Below are 15,414 nucleotides of genomic sequence, written 5' to 3' on the forward strand. Positions count from 1 at the left end.
TGCCATTGATGTATTTATGAATTTATAATAGTTCTGAGATAAAATGTTAAATTTATACCTTGTTGATATCAGTGAGATCATTGTTAATGTTTTCAGTCAAATCACTCTGGATGCACTGGCTCTGTAGAGAAAAATGCTCAGCGAAGTTTTGAATGTATGTTTAAAACTAGACCTCCTATAACATGGGATAATTACTCCTCAAGAAACTTCAATTTATTTACATAATAAATTATATATTTCTCTGAAATTTATAGAAATATTCCTGTAGAATTCATGTTTCTTTGGAATAAGCTCAGAGATTTGTTGAGGCTGCAGTGTACAAGCTACTCTGTGCTCAGAAAGTTTTGGATGTTGAACCTCTTTTGCTGAGAGAGTTTTGACCAAGTAGACAAAGATAAATATCAAAGATAATTCAGGTTTGATTTCTCAGTAATATGTTAAAAATGCGATTATCTCCCGAATGTGAAGTGTTGACTTTCTGGTCCAACAGTAAGTATGATGTCAGCAAAATAATACTGACAGCTTTCATATCTTATTCAACATAGCATATGTTGAGGTTTTGTCAATAAAAACTGCCAAGACCGTCTGGGTCTGTCTATTCACAGGACAGGGCATCGGATGTTAAGCTAAATTATAATATTTTGAGTAATTTCAAGTACTTTTTGGATGTTGTTTTGGTCTTACTTATGGCTCTGAAATAGTGAAATATGAAGTACTGATTTGTACATGTGAATTGGAAATCAATTAATGAAACGTTTTTTCAGGTTTCAGGACCTTAATACATCTAAGGACAATATGTCTGACAACCAGCCAAATAAAAGGAGAAGCAAAGCAGGTAGTCTAACCAAAGTTTATACGTATGGAGTGTAACATGTGGGATCTGAAGAAGAGAAAGGACAACGTTAACTTGAAATCTGGGCACTTGTCAAAAAGCAACCACAAAAAAAAAAGTTTAAAACAAACTCAAGAGTTATTTTGCACCTTTTGAAAAGCCTTGAGACTTGTTTTGGTTTTAATAGCTTTCCTAGTTTTAAGTGCTCTACTTTTGCAGAGTTTCTGTCAATATTGTTCTTATATTTTGTTCTACTGAAATAGGAGCTGTAACTGGAATTTTTTTAGATGTTCTTTGCCTTTTTAGCATATTGAATTAATAAACTTACCTAAATAACTAAAAATAATTCAGATTTATGCATTCACATTTCCAAAAATTGTAACAGGAAGTATGTATAGGTATCTCAGTCAAACGAAACATGCTCTTTTTTTTCCTGATAGTTACTTCCTGTATTTCTGTATAATAATATTTTAATGGCCAAAAATAACAACGTTTGTGTTGTTGGTCAGTGAATTATACTGCTTTTATGCAAATACTAATGTATTATTGCAGGTTGTGGAAGTGTTGTTGCTCTTCAGAGTGCAGATAGAGTAATGAAAGAAATCCATCAGTCATACAAATCTCTAGGAGGAAACAGGTAAGTAGTATTAACATTTAATCTGCAGTTGGGTATGCAGAAATGGAGACAAAGTAGGTTGTAGTTTATGAGTAAGGAAAGATTTCTCTAGCGCCAGGTGTTATATTGTATGTTGCATAGTGTTTCGGTCTTCCCAATGTCAATTATCAGCCATTGCTGAAGGCAGGATATTGCACTAGATGAACAAATTATTTGGTACAATATGAAAAAACATATGGTATATAGTTTTACATCAGCGTTTGTCTTAATTAAAACCAGACAATTATCTTGCAGACAGCTTTAAGATTGATTTAGATTATATTTTTGTACCTCTTTTCAGTCACAGTATTTGTCTTTTTCCATATTTGGATTTTTAATTCTTCAGAAACCAGGTGGCAGAAATCTGAGGCTTGTCCACACAGCCTCTATTCTTTCAGGCAGGCCATAGCATATTTTGTAAACAACAAAGGTACATCTGGTCTTCAGAATTCTTCTGACAACCTTTCCTGATGATTCATTAAAAATACATACTAGAAGCAAACAGTTTTTGTGAAGAAGGGGAAGGTGGGCAATATGTTTTTCCATTCCTACTTTTGCTCGGTTTACACTGTCATTCATTCTCACTTGTAGTCAGTCTCTGGCATCGCAGTCAGATGCTGCCAGGGAGAGCCACAACTCCCCAGAGGGACCAAGAAAGAAAACATAGTTAGGCATCATGTGATCATGTGATCTTGCAAACTTCTTGTTCACGTTATTCTCCAGTCTTGTGGTTATTTGAACTGAGTAGGCTCCTTCCACTTGTTTTCACACTGTATCTTGTGGTTTTGGTTTTGCCTTTTAGCCAAATAGCAGCAACACCCAGACTGTGGCCAGATCAACAAGTGGCATGTTTTCCAACTGAAAATCAGTTAGCATTACAGATGAGACATCACACTTCTCTACCTTTCTTCCTGAAAAGAGAGAACGTAGGGTGTGGCTTTGACTTCAGCTTTCTGCTACAGGCCTCGTGCCCAGAATCCAACATTTCAAAATCATTTATGGATTTAGATGCTTTTCAGATAATAAGAGCACAAATACAACAAAGTAAGTCACAAGTTTTAAGTAAAGTTATATATTGCTATAAAATTAGAAGGCAAAGCCTTAGAAGTCCTTTTTCTTTAAACGTTGTCTTTATGTCTGACTTCTTCACATAAAGTAGACCAGCCATGTTGACCCCTTTCTTTAACTATAGAATCGTAGAATCATAGAATCATTAATTAGGTATGTGTGTATGTGTATTTGCAGAATGAAGGGAATAAAGGGAAGCAATGACAGACTTCACCATTCCTGTTGCTCTGTATAACGAACATGAGCCCGCAAAACATAAAGTGTAATTCTCTGTAGCTGAAGTGGGGCCACGGTGGCATCGCTTTCATTTTTCTTCATACTGGCAATATTAATTAGCCACATATTGAGGTCAGCAAACATCTGAAACTGAGGAGAAATAGTTGCTTAAATTATTAGAATAAAAGTATTTTAAGATTATAATATTTTGTAGTTTTCTATAGAAAATGGAATTGAAAAGTTCAATATCACAATTAAATTTCAACTTACAACTTTTTCCTCAGTCTGCAGAACCCTACAGTTTGAAATTAATTTGTAAATGAAAATAGTAGTCTGTTCAAGAACACCAAATTAATATCTCATTTGTTTTGATTTTTAAGGGCTAAATATAACAATGCTAAAAGCCAGGAACAAGAGATCTGAGGTAAGGTGGTATTATGTGTAAAACTGAACACCATTAAAAGTATTATATATTTTCCAAACTTTAAAAGTAACAATACAGAAGAAGTGTAGGTAGTTTCCTCTGCTTAATCTTCAGTTTTTTTGATGAACATGAAGTATTTTTACAGATCTTTTATATACATATGTGTGTGTGCGTGTCTCTGTCCGCAAATCTTCAGATGTATATCAACAATTTGCCAGTAAGGTGTTACATCAGGGGTTTTGGGGGGTAAAGGGTTGGAAGTTTAAAAAGATAGAAAACCTTTAAAAATAGAAGTATGTAAGTTAATTTAAAGTTTGTGCATCTTATGTGTTAACAAGTTAGATGTCTAGTTTTGCCTAATCTAAAAAAACCTAATAATTTTCTTTTATTGAGTAGTAATTTAAAATTGAAACTGAATTGAGGAACAGTCTTGACATTAGATGGCTGTTGAAATTTAATGTGTTAGTAAATAAAATATAAGGACTTAGGATTAAACACGACATGAAATTTTGTGATGAGTGTAAACAGAATTCCTGACAAAACTTTGTACTTACAAACAAGCTAGCGATTTTACATGTACCAGTGCTTTACACTACATGAGCCTTAAAAGTCAGAAAAGATCAAATATACTGTATTTAGAAAAAGGAATATTTTGTATTTATGGATATTAATTAATAGCCCTTTTTACAAAGGACTTGACTCATGGAGTCAGCTGTATGCTTTAGTGCCCCACTACAGATGACAACAGTGTTCACAGGAAAAAAGTAAAGAAAAGTATAGAAGTAAGAGCAAGAGTTCTGACAGAAGATCATAAAAAGGGCTATGGAAAATATATTTCAAATGGAGGAAATGTTTAAGAAAAATAATTTAGCTGACCTCAGTGTGATTTAATACAGCTTTTTCACATCTTAGGCTTTGATGATTTCTAGAGGCATATCATTTAGGATAAACTGAGCATTCATACTAAAGCCAGGAAGATTGGACAAAGCCTTCAGAACCGCAAATTTCAAGACAGCACACATTGCTTTTCCTGGCTCGTTCAAACCTCAGTTTGCCCTTGGAATGCAAGCAAAAATTTCCTGCAGATTGCAAACTGATGTTGAATATAAACATGCAAATGAATACTCAGAGCATATGACTGTGTGATTATTTCAAATGCATTCATTTGCATAAAAATGTACAGTATATTCAAGCTTATTTTTTCTTCCATTTCCTATAAAATACAGAACTACTATTTTCAGAAAATTATTCTCACTCTTCATCTGAATAATCACAACAAAGTACTCAAATTCTCAGATCTGTTCTCTTTCAAAGACATACAGTACCTTTCAACTAATGGGATGGGAAGAGAAGGAAGAAGGGAGGAAAAATAAAATACATCCTCCACACAACTGACGTGTTACCTGCCATATGAAAATGGCCTTTGGGTAGTGCCGTGGTTTAACTATCCCTTTAACTTTACTGCAGGTGAAGTGCAGACTGTGCTATCTTCCAATGTACTTAAAACTCTGTGAGGTAAACCTGTGGCCCATATAACATGGTTTATGGAATTTCATAAGATTACACCAAATATATGGAAGACCTATAAGTTTGGATTTATAATAATGTCTTTTAAAACCTATAAGTAACTTGTAAGAATTGTTTCCTCTGTGGATAAAATAGCATTCTGTTACAATATTCTAGCTTTTGGTTTTTACAAATTGCTTACATGAGATCTAGTTCCATTGGGAATATAATGACTGGTGTCAGCACACTTTGGAGGATTACATAAAAAGGCTGTAAATATCAGCATAAGAGCACACAGTGAGAAAGAAACTTTGGCACATGAAGCCACTGACCAGCCTTTGAATTCCTGTAGCAAACATGCTATGTGGCATAAGACATACTTAATAACTGACAAGATGATTCTTATATGTGGACAAAGCTTATTACTTTTAAATCATGGAGAATGACTTGTGCCTCACAGCAAGGGATCCCACTTTCTGTACTATGAAATACTTAGAAATAATTCTGGGTGTGAGACAATTCATGTATTTTCTCAGGGTTTGGATATTAGATTTCATATTAGGTTAAATATGGGCATATATAAAAGAATAATCCTTTTCTGATTTTATTTTCTTAGTCTACTTGGTTCTTAGTGATTAGATTTTACCTGTACCTGTTGTGTAGCACATTATTAATGGTTTTTATGGAAATTACAGTTTCATTTGCCACCAGTGACATTTCAGCCTGTAAGAACAATTCATCTCGCTCCTCTAGAGGATAATATTGTCAATGAAAGCACCAACATCAGAAGTATTTTGAACATTATGAACTCTCTTCCTCAGCCTATAAAACCGGTGACTATATTTTATCAGTATCGGTTAGACAATCTATTAAAAAGGCACACCAAAAAGTCATCAGACATGATTGTGGCTACTATTTCTGATAAGTTCACTCCAGTGAAAGACCTGTACTACTTCAGCATGAGTAACTATTATAAGTACCCTAGCAACAAGAAAGAAGACATTCAAAGCAATTTAAAGCGGAGGGAAGCTGATGTAGCCACCAGTACTGAAAAGAATGAGCAGACAAAGCATCAGTTTTCAGTGGCTTGTAATAATGTAGATCTTACGACCCAAGCCAGTTTCTATGATGATAGTCAGCCCTGCTTGAGCTCAAGTAATGCTATGATAAACTGTGGAATATTTACATCTCAGACAACATTTACAGTGTCAAGCAACAGAGATGCCTTGAGAGCTGGCAATAAGGAAAAAAGAGCGGAGAATTCCTGTAGAACTGGTCTAGTAGAAGGAAATGTTACAGAGATGACACTGGATTATAGGGCACATGAAGATGCTGAGAGTGCAAACTTTGTGCTTCACAATCATGATTTAGATTCTTCCGGTAAAAACGAAGTGATAAAGGTCTACCATGCCTTAGAAGATAATTCTGTAGCTGCAGTAATTCCCAGAGCAGAAGTGCAAGGTCCTGCTGGAAAACAGACAGAAAATAATGTTTGTCACTTTGAATCTGAAATGGAAAAAGAAGCAATGTCAGAAGCAACGTCAAAAGACCAAAGTAAGCTTGTATCTGTTGTTCATGTTACATTCTCTGAACAAGAACCAGCTACAGAACCACACATTGCTAAACAACCTGCTGCAAAAAAGTGTCTCATTCGTAGCCTGTCTCCTCATGTTACTCAGAGCTTCAATGTTCTTGCTCACGAGGAAAATGACAAAAGCAAAATAAAGATGAAGAGAAATAAGTACTCATCAAAATCTAAAATGAGTAGCAAGGTAAAAGTATCTGAAGACTTAATAATTTCTGATGAGATTTCCATAAAATGTAATGCCAAGAGTCAGATTTTTCCATCTTTGGAATTGCCAAAAGTGGAATCTGAGGCTTCCCTGAAGTGTCAGAAAAAGACCCCTCAAGCAGACAAATACCATTTTGCTCAGAGTGCTCAGAAACCTAAAAAGCAAAGTTCTTCCTGCAGTTGCAAAAATTCAGTTGTCTTAAAGAAACCTGTTACTCCACTTTCTCTACCACGTGCACAGTCTGCTTCAGATTTTGTGGATCTGAAATACAGTGACATGTTCAAGCAAATAAATTCAAATGACAAAGGCCCAGGTATTTATGAAATGTTTGGAACTCCTGTCTATTCCCACACACGTGAGCTTGGTCAGCGTGAGAACAGTTTTTATAGAGATGTTTGTTCTGCTCCATCTGGGAGATGTACTGCTAGCACCTGCAGATCTACCTGCAGTAAAAGGAGAGAGAGCAGCCGAGTAAGAAATACTCCAAAGAGGACATATTCTAAGCCAAAGAAGACCACACCTGGCACTAAACAAAAGCAGAAAGGTTTCATTCCAGAGGACAGAAGTACTGAGTTGAGTGACAGCAATACAGAGCAAGGTAATGGAGTAACTTCTGATTCAGATTGTCAGACCAGCACTTCAAGGAGCATGACATTGTTTCATGAAGACACAGATCAGCAGCTTACATTTTTAGAAAAGCTTTCGCAATCAACTAAGCAAAATAAATTTTTTTCAAATTCAAACTTATCAACTATTAAAGAAGTTTCTTTGGAGCAGTCTTCAGACAGTCAGGCTATATCCAAGCATCAGAGAGCTGATACCTGTAGCCAGAATCTTCTTCAGTTCAGTGATAAAGACTACACAGAATGTGTTGCTCTAAGTAGCAGTCTGCTAACAACAGACCAGAACATTTGCGTACCCCAGTGTGGGGTGGATACGGATAGCTGCAAAGGCCTGGAATCGGACCAGGCCTCCTTCAAGTCTATAAATAAATGTGAAGCATTGCCCTTTTCAGATGGACTGGAGTGTCAGTCCCCTACAAAAAAATTAAATCACAGCTGGGCATACACACCTCAGAACAGTGGTTTGGCAAATGAACTCACTCAGCCTTCAGGGATTCAGGCAAAAAATGTTACAGGCCCCAGCTTCCAGACAAGCCAAAACATTTTGTCCTGGCCTGATAATAAGAATGTGACTGATGAGTTGCTTTGTTGTCTGGCCGAAGAATTGCTAATGCTTGAAGACAAAGACATCAACTCTTCAAGAACAAAAAATACAGGTTCTAAAATGCAAAATACACATACTAAAGAAGAAGAAAATATAAGGAATGGAGATGGAGCAATAGTAAATAGTGCTGTAGAGAAGGTAACAGTCATTTCTTGTAACTTGCTAGCTCATTTGAGTGATGCTTCAACACAAGTTTGGATGAAAGATAGGAAATATGTGCTCATTAATGATCAAGTCTCTTTTCTGATTCTTCTGGTGCTCAGCTGAGGATACCCATGTTAGAGGCCACATGTCAGGACACGAGCCAAACCGTATTAAGGCATGACAGGAATAGCTATCAAGGCTTGTATGATGGGTCAAGATAAATTGAGAGATTGTACTGAATAAAAAGGAGAGCCTATTTTAACTGAAAAGCATGTATAAAAAGGTGCTGGGGCAAGGCAAAAGCTCTTGAGATCTTGAGACCTAAGGAATATGAAAAGACACCACAAATGGTTCTTGTATATCCAAATGGGCAACTTCCTTGAATCTCTGAGTGCAATCAGATACTTTTCTAGGTATGAATTACGAGTATTGGCTTATCAGACAGACTTAAGGCTGTTTAATTAATGTTTAATCAAAACTTCAAGCTCAGAAGGCTTAGATTCTGGCCCCCAGCTCAGCAAAGAACCTTCACCTACTAAGGTGCTTATCTACCACTGCTGCTTCTCCTTGGCCCTGTTAGCTTTTTGTCTATTTAAGTTACAAATTTAGAAAGAAATTTCTTTCAGTACATGCTGATATACTTCCTTATGCTTCTGCAGACACAGGTGCCAGTTATACCTCCATTCTCACTTCTCCTAGGGAGATCTATAGCTAGATGAAGTAATGACGACCGTCTTTCTGAAGCAGTCTCTTCTTCTTGGGAAGTCATGGCCAAATTGTTTTCATCAGACTAGGGTTACATATATTACGTAGAGCAAGATGATAGCCATATTCACCCTTCAGCTTAGCAAACTGCACCTACGTGACAAAAAAACCTGTAGTAAGCAGGAGTATATCCTGCTATTTTAAGTGCTCCCTCTGTCTGTCTTCCTGTCAATGGAAAAAGATGGCATGCTATAATCTTGTGGTTATGCACTGTTGTGATATAGACTTGAAAATATTTACATAGTCTTATTTAGTATAGCAATTGTATTGATGAACTGGGCAATGAGTGAGTATATATATGAATCTATAGAAAAGAGTCACGTTAGGTAAAAATTACTCTTTATTAAAAAATGTAAGGATAATACAAAGCCTTTCTTTTCCTCCCTGCTTTCTCCCCACACTGACCATTACCTTTCAAGAAGAGTTACAGTAAAGCATTTTTGGCATCAAATGAAGAAAGTGACCTGCTAAACTTTGAGGAATCTGCTAAGTTACCAGGAAGCAGTTTAACTAACAAAGACACTATTACATGGACAAGAGGTGAAGTCCTTGGAAAGGGAGCCTATGGCACGGTAAGTTGATGTCTGAAAATATTAAGAGATGTGCTTATTATCTTTGAGATGTACATCTTTGATATACATCTTACGGTATATCTTACCATATAACTGACTGTTGTCCTATCCAACAAGTAACAACTATTTTGGATTATACAATGAGACATGAAATATGGCAAATGCAAAGATACTATTTAAAATAAGTAAATATTCAGGTTTGTTTCATGTTGCATTTTAATAAATGCTAGTTTCATTGTAGGTATACTGTGGTCTGACAAGCCAGGGACAATTAATAGCTGTAAAACAGGTTGTTTTGGACACGTCAGATCAACTCACTACAGAAAAGGAGTATCAGAAGTTTCATGAGGAAGTTGATCTTTTGAAGACATTGAAGCACGTAAATATTGTGACTTATTTAGGAACTTGTCTGGAAGACAACATTTTAAGCATTTTCATGGAGTTTGTTCCTGGTGGCTCCATTTCTAGTATTATTAATCGTTTTGGTCCATTGCCAGAAATTGTCCTTTGTAAATATACAAAACAAATTCTACAAGGGGTTGCATATTTACATGACAATTGTGTAGTGCATAGAGATATCAAAGGCAATAATGTAATGCTGATGCCCAATGGTATAGTAAAGCTGATCGACTTTGGCTGTGCCAGGCGTTTAGCTTGGGTGAGCCTCAGTGGCACACACAGCGAGATGCTCAAGTCTGTGCATGGGACTCCATACTGGATGGCACCAGAAGTTATAAATGAATCTGGATATGGAAGAAAATCAGACATCTGGAGCATTGGCTGCACCGTATTTGAGATGGCAACAGGAAAACCGCCCCTGGCTTCCATGAATAGGATAGCAGCCATGTTCTATATTGGGGCCCACAGAGGACTGATGCCTTCCCTGCCCGATCGATTCTCCAGCACTGCAGTGGATTTTGTGCATGCATGCTTAACCAGGTATGTAGATTTTGAACTGAAAAATGGAAGGCAAAATGCAGATAGTTTCTCTGTAGAGGTTGTTGATGGGAGCTTAGGTTACCTCTTATATGGTACATATGACTGTGCAGAAAAACTGTATTGTAAATGTATAGGTTTTTCAAAATTTCAGGAAAGCCTTTAAATAATAGTATGCATAAAAGAGCTTCACTTTGTATAATGGTACAAAATCCCCCTCTCAAATCTTCTTTTTTGTTGGCCTTGCACTCATAATTTTCTTTCCCTCTAATTTCATGCAGAAACATGGCACCACTGAGTTTTAGACAAAATGTTTGGTAAATTTCTTTGACGTGCCTTGCTCTTCCAATATCCCATTGGCGCAGCCTGGCCTGTGCCAGGCAAGTTGTTTTGAGGACGATATTCTAAATGAAAGAGCTTTCACTTAATTCTTATCTTCCGCACTAGAAAAATCTGTTGTTGCTGCCAGTCCAGGAAATGCATGTTTATTTGAAACACAAAGTTCTCTATATTTACAAAAAGCCACTAGCATTGACACATGATAAGAATTATTTTTGTAGTGTTTGTTTTGTTTTAAATATCAGCTTTGTTCAAGATGTTTAAATGGACTGTTAATTTCAAGAGCTAAGTTCCTGACTGCTGTGAGTAGTCTTTATAAAATGAAGAGCAGCCTTTTACATATCTCCAAAGACCAGATTTGAGTGCTAGAGAGGAGCATGCTATTTAATGGGTATGGCAGTGGCCTTGGGGGCAGGGAGCCTGATTTCCAGTCCCTGGACTAGAATTGTTACAGTATGGTTATGGTTCCTGTGGACCATAGAACAATAACAAAAAAAATTGTGGACTGTATATAGAGACGTATATTCAGAGTGAACAGCGTTTAAAAGGTAGAAGGAACTGTTAGGCAGGAAGAAACATACAGATACAATATTTAGCTTTTCAAAAGTCAGAATGCACCCGCGGTGGCAAAGATCTAATGTGTGATCTCACCATGTCCTAAACATAAATGCCTCCCTCATCCCATCTTCCCCATTAGTTTATTATTTAAGAAATTGGTGTGCTTTCCTCCTTCCCATCTTTTTCTCCAAATTGAGGGTCGAAAAAGCTGAAAGCCCTTGGCTTTAGCAATCCAATATTGTAATTACAGTACTGTAATTCCAAATGGGCTCCTTAACATGAATGATGATGATTGGAGATGACAGAACATACTGATTGACATGGGATCAAACAAATAATTGTCACCCTCCTTAGATATGTTTTTGGTGCACCCGAAACAGCTATATTAGCAGAATTATTCGAAGTTTTGGAAGGAATTTAGAGGAAGGAAGAGTGATTTCTGTAATAATAAAATATTTTGGTTTTATAATTCATAAATTCTAACAGTTCCATTTCAGTTTTCCCCATAAATCCTGCTTTCCTTTCTACCAGCTTTACCAAAACAACCTAAAAATGAGTAATGACTGGAGAAATGAGGGGGAGGAAAAAAAAAGCTAAGTTTGCATTTAGATTTTACAAAGAATTACATCACAGGCATGCATGTTCATTGTATGTACTGATTTTTCAAACCCTCAATGCAGAGACCAACATGAACGCCCTTCTGCTCTGCAGTTGCTGGACCATCCCTTTGTGAAAGGAAGACAGTGAATTTTGCAAAACTCTTGCCAAATGAATATGCATTTTCCATATAAAAAATGTCCACTTGTGGAAAAAAGATCAGAAGGAACTGGACTTAAAAGTGACAGCAGAAATCACTAGAGAGCAATTGTGTACAAGGAGTCTATTATTGGAGAGCAGTACGATTAAAGTAACATTTTTTGCAATGGCTGTGCTCATTGGAGCGGGCATTCCTCCACTGTGAACACAGGGCTGCGTTTTGTTGCATTTGGAGAGACTTCAAGAGAAAAAACCCACACATCACCATCACGGGTATGTGACAGGCAAGGTAAGTTGGAATGCCAGTTTGTCTGTAAACCTATGGAACACGTGCTGCCGGCAGAAAGCGCTGCAGATGCTGAAAGCTCTCTGAAAGCTCTGCAGGAAGCTCTACACAAATTTGTAGATGAGTCATGAAGTGTGCCTGTGATGATCCCACAGGAACCCCAAACCGTAGAACTCTATGGGCATAGCATGTACTGAAGCTTTTATTTAGCTAGATGGGGCCTTTCATTTTTAGCTGGTGAAAAAAAAAATAGCTAGTTTTTTCTTACATATGTCAGGCCTTTGTTACTGAGGTACCGTATCGCTATGAGGTACTGCAGTGATACTGCCAAGAGATACCTGGCTGTACACGTGCGTCTCTACTAAGCTTGCATCAAGATAATTTCCTAGTCTGTCCAGAATTACGAATCTAAACTTTGTGACTTTTCTCAATGAAGTAGTGCATTTTATGGACAGTTTTGGGTCACAGAACAGTTGAAGTTGGGAGGGGCCTCTGGGGTTGCTCTAGTCCGACCCACTGCTCAGAGCAGGGCTGCTCAGGCCCTTGTCCCCTTGGCTTTGGGTATCACCAAGGCCGGAGGCTCCACAGCCTCGCCAGGCAAACCGTTACAGTGTTCAGCCACCCTCGTGGCAAAAATGGTTTTATGTTTGAACAGGCTGTCTTGTATGTCATTGTGCCTGTTGCCTCTTTTCCTGTCACTGGTAACACTGAAGAGCCTGGCTCCGTCGTACTTACTGCCCCATCAGCCCTTGGTACCCACGGATACAATTCCCCTGAAGCTACTCTTTCATCATGGAGTGGCACATTTTCCGTGTTCGGAGTGATGGGTTGTAATTCTCACCACCTGTTTGCTGATACAGAGCAGCAAAAGCAGAGGAGCATCACCTTTCTCTTGTTCGCAAAGGCTGTAAAATGCTGTTTGAATCACTAGACAATCTATGGCTATTTTCCAATATCCTTAATTTGAAATAGAACAGCAAATTTGATTCTGAAACTTGAACTATTTTGAGAAACACTTGAGTGAGCACTGTGTAATTAGATAACATGGGTAAGTCTCCACCTGCACTGTGAAAATAATTTTTACAGTTAGTATAACTACCTACTACTAACTGCACAAAAATAACATTTGAAGAACATAATATAGAATAATAAAACAAGACAAAAATCAGCTATTAGTATTTAGATTTTCTGCTTTCTGATAAGGCTTCTTCCTGACTGTTTTTCAAATTTAAAATTTCAGGGGAATGAGGCACTGTAGGAACCAAAAACTGGTCTCACTGGTCAAAATGTGGTGAACCTTATGCCTTTGTGAGCACTGGGGCTCCAGCCAGAGACGCAGTAAAACTCAGCTCTCAAGAATTCAAGACCCTGACTTCAGTGCCAGCAGTAACATGAAAATTAGTGTTTTACAAAAAGGAAAGAAGGAAGTTTTATATAAAATCAACTTTCCCAGAGCACTAAACATTTTAGTTACTTACATAGCTTTCAAACTTTATTTTATTCCAGCAGCCTGGCTTCAGAGAGTTGGTCTAAACTTTATAAAAGCAAAGAGAAATCAGTACTTCTAGCAAATTTCTTTATTAGTAGTTTCTGGAGGTATAACGGCACATAACAATGATAGAACATTATGCCAGTGTGAGAGAAATCCTAACAGCCCCGTAATCGTCAGTTAACAGTCCCATTTTGAGGAACACCGCTTGGGCCTCATGCCAAAAATCCATGGCACCTTCACGTTAGAGTACCTTGCAGAATAAAGGTGAGAGCCCCGGCATATGACTCAGGTGGGATGTGCACCATTCCGTGATGTATATTAATTCATCTCAGATTAAGGTAGTGTCTCCAACAAAGCTGTGAAGTAAATATGAGGTTTTAATTGGCATGAAATGAGACTGAGATGACGGTCATAAGCAGGGACAGAATGGGAATGCCGGGGATACAGCGTTAATTAAAAAATGTCAGAATTACAAAGCTCCCTCCTTATGCATGTACCTTAGAAGCAAAACTAACATCTTTGTTAAAGTCTGAGTCCTCCAATATTAACCTTATTAGTTATTTGCAATTTAAGTGTAATGTTTAATCCAGCTAATTACACTAAAATTAGTCTCCAACTTAAAGGTTTGTAAAACTTTAACCCACGTTTTTAATCAAAAAGTGAAAGCACAATTTTGCATTATTTAACCAGACTTAGGGAATGAGGTGGGGGATTAAGGCCAGCACTTGCAACAAAGGTATTTCAGCTTAATGATGCTGGCGAGCAGGGGAGATGTGCTTGCATCCCAGCCCGGCGCTCAGCGCAGCTAAACCGAGAAGAACATTGGTTGATGGTGCCTTGGGTCACTCAGCTGAGTCCCGGCTAGCAGAACGTTCTATAAACAAGTCTAACTTTGTGTATTTCTTACTTGATGAGATCATAGATTCTCACATCAAAATCCAGGTGGTTCAGACACCTGTAATGAAGTCCCTCATGCAATAAGGGGAAGGGGTGAGAAAGCTTAAATTCTTTTTAGAAAACCTTGGTTTTCAATGAAAAGTGACTCAGCGAGGAGGGTCACACTTGCTTAACTATTTATAGTGCTTGAGCAGGGCAAGCTTTCCTGTTTTAAAGGGAGTGCAGTCTTTGTTTCTAAAATCAGTGACAAAGCCGTCACAAAGCACATGGGCTGCCAAGCCGTAGGTATGCCCGCTTTGCAGCCATGCCAGGCTCCCTCAGGAGCTGGAGCTTAAAATCAAGAACCTGAAAATACACTGTGCTTTTACCATTGTAGCAGATACCTAGTATTTCTTTTACACAGTAATATTTTTAAGCTGTGAGCTATCGCTCAAATCCCAGGAAAAGGAAAAGGGAAGGTTCTTAGGCATGCCAACCCAGCTGTTTTACACTGGTTTTGAAACTGCGAACAGCAGTATGGTGTAAAAATTTGCATCTCAAACTACACGCAGCAACCTTTCTCCTCAGGGAAGCAGACACTGAGCCCAGAAAACCCAGTCTTTTGAGATTATTTGCATTCAAAATTAGTGCTTTTTCACAAAGTTCAGCAGGAACTGATGCAGTTTTCTACAACCCTCCTGTCAAAACTCTGGTTCTTCCACATAAGTGAAAAAAACAGGAGTTCTCCCAAGGAAGAGCTTCCTGGCCACCCAACAGCGTGCCTTTTCTCCCCTACTTTCCATGAGACAGCTTCAGAAAGGGAACTTTCCAGGTGTTGTCAAAGAACACAGTCTCTGAACTGTGGTAAGAAAACCAGTGTCATTTTAAGTGCAGGAATACAGAGGAATCAAACTCTCAAATACTGAACCTTTTAAGGTTAAAAATGTGATTTGGGTTTGCTGTACCCAC

The 15,414-nt window shown here is 37.7% G+C and overlaps 1 protein-coding gene across 1 annotated transcript; it reads left to right on the top strand.

Annotated features, from left to right (window-relative positions):
• The first annotated feature begins 780 nt into the window (after positions 1-780).
• On the top strand, positions 781-11,921 carry MAP3K19 (mitogen-activated protein kinase kinase kinase 19). Its single transcript, XM_075092548.1, has 8 exons — positions 781-835; positions 1,385-1,469; positions 2,290-2,531; positions 3,152-3,195; positions 5,397-7,859; positions 9,053-9,202; positions 9,444-10,141; positions 11,716-11,921. Exons 1-8 carry the CDS (start codon positions 796-798, stop codon positions 11,780-11,782), a joined length of 3,789 nt encoding a protein of 1,262 aa, XP_074948649.1. The 5' UTR covers positions 781-795; the 3' UTR covers positions 11,783-11,921.
• The last annotated feature ends 3,493 nt before the right edge of the window (positions 11,922-15,414 follow it).

This window comes from Phalacrocorax aristotelis, chromosome 5 (assembly GCF_949628215.1).
Source record: "Phalacrocorax aristotelis chromosome 5, bGulAri2.1, whole genome shotgun sequence".
Lineage (NCBI taxonomy): Eukaryota > Metazoa > Chordata > Aves > Suliformes > Phalacrocoracidae > Phalacrocorax > Phalacrocorax aristotelis.

Bases quoted from the DNA above. Each gene is read 5' to 3' on its own strand.
- MAP3K19 (XM_075092548.1), top strand. From the start codon at position 796: ATGTCTGACAACCAGCCAAATAAAAGGAGAAGCAAAGCAG. The intron at 7,860-9,052 runs GTAACAGTCATT...CCTTTCAAGAAG, and splicing joins TAAATAGTGCTGTAGAGAAG to AGTTACAGTAAAGCATTTTT. The intron at 9,203-9,443 runs GTAAGTTGATGT...GTTTCATTGTAG, and splicing joins GAAAGGGAGCCTATGGCACG to GTATACTGTGGTCTGACAAG.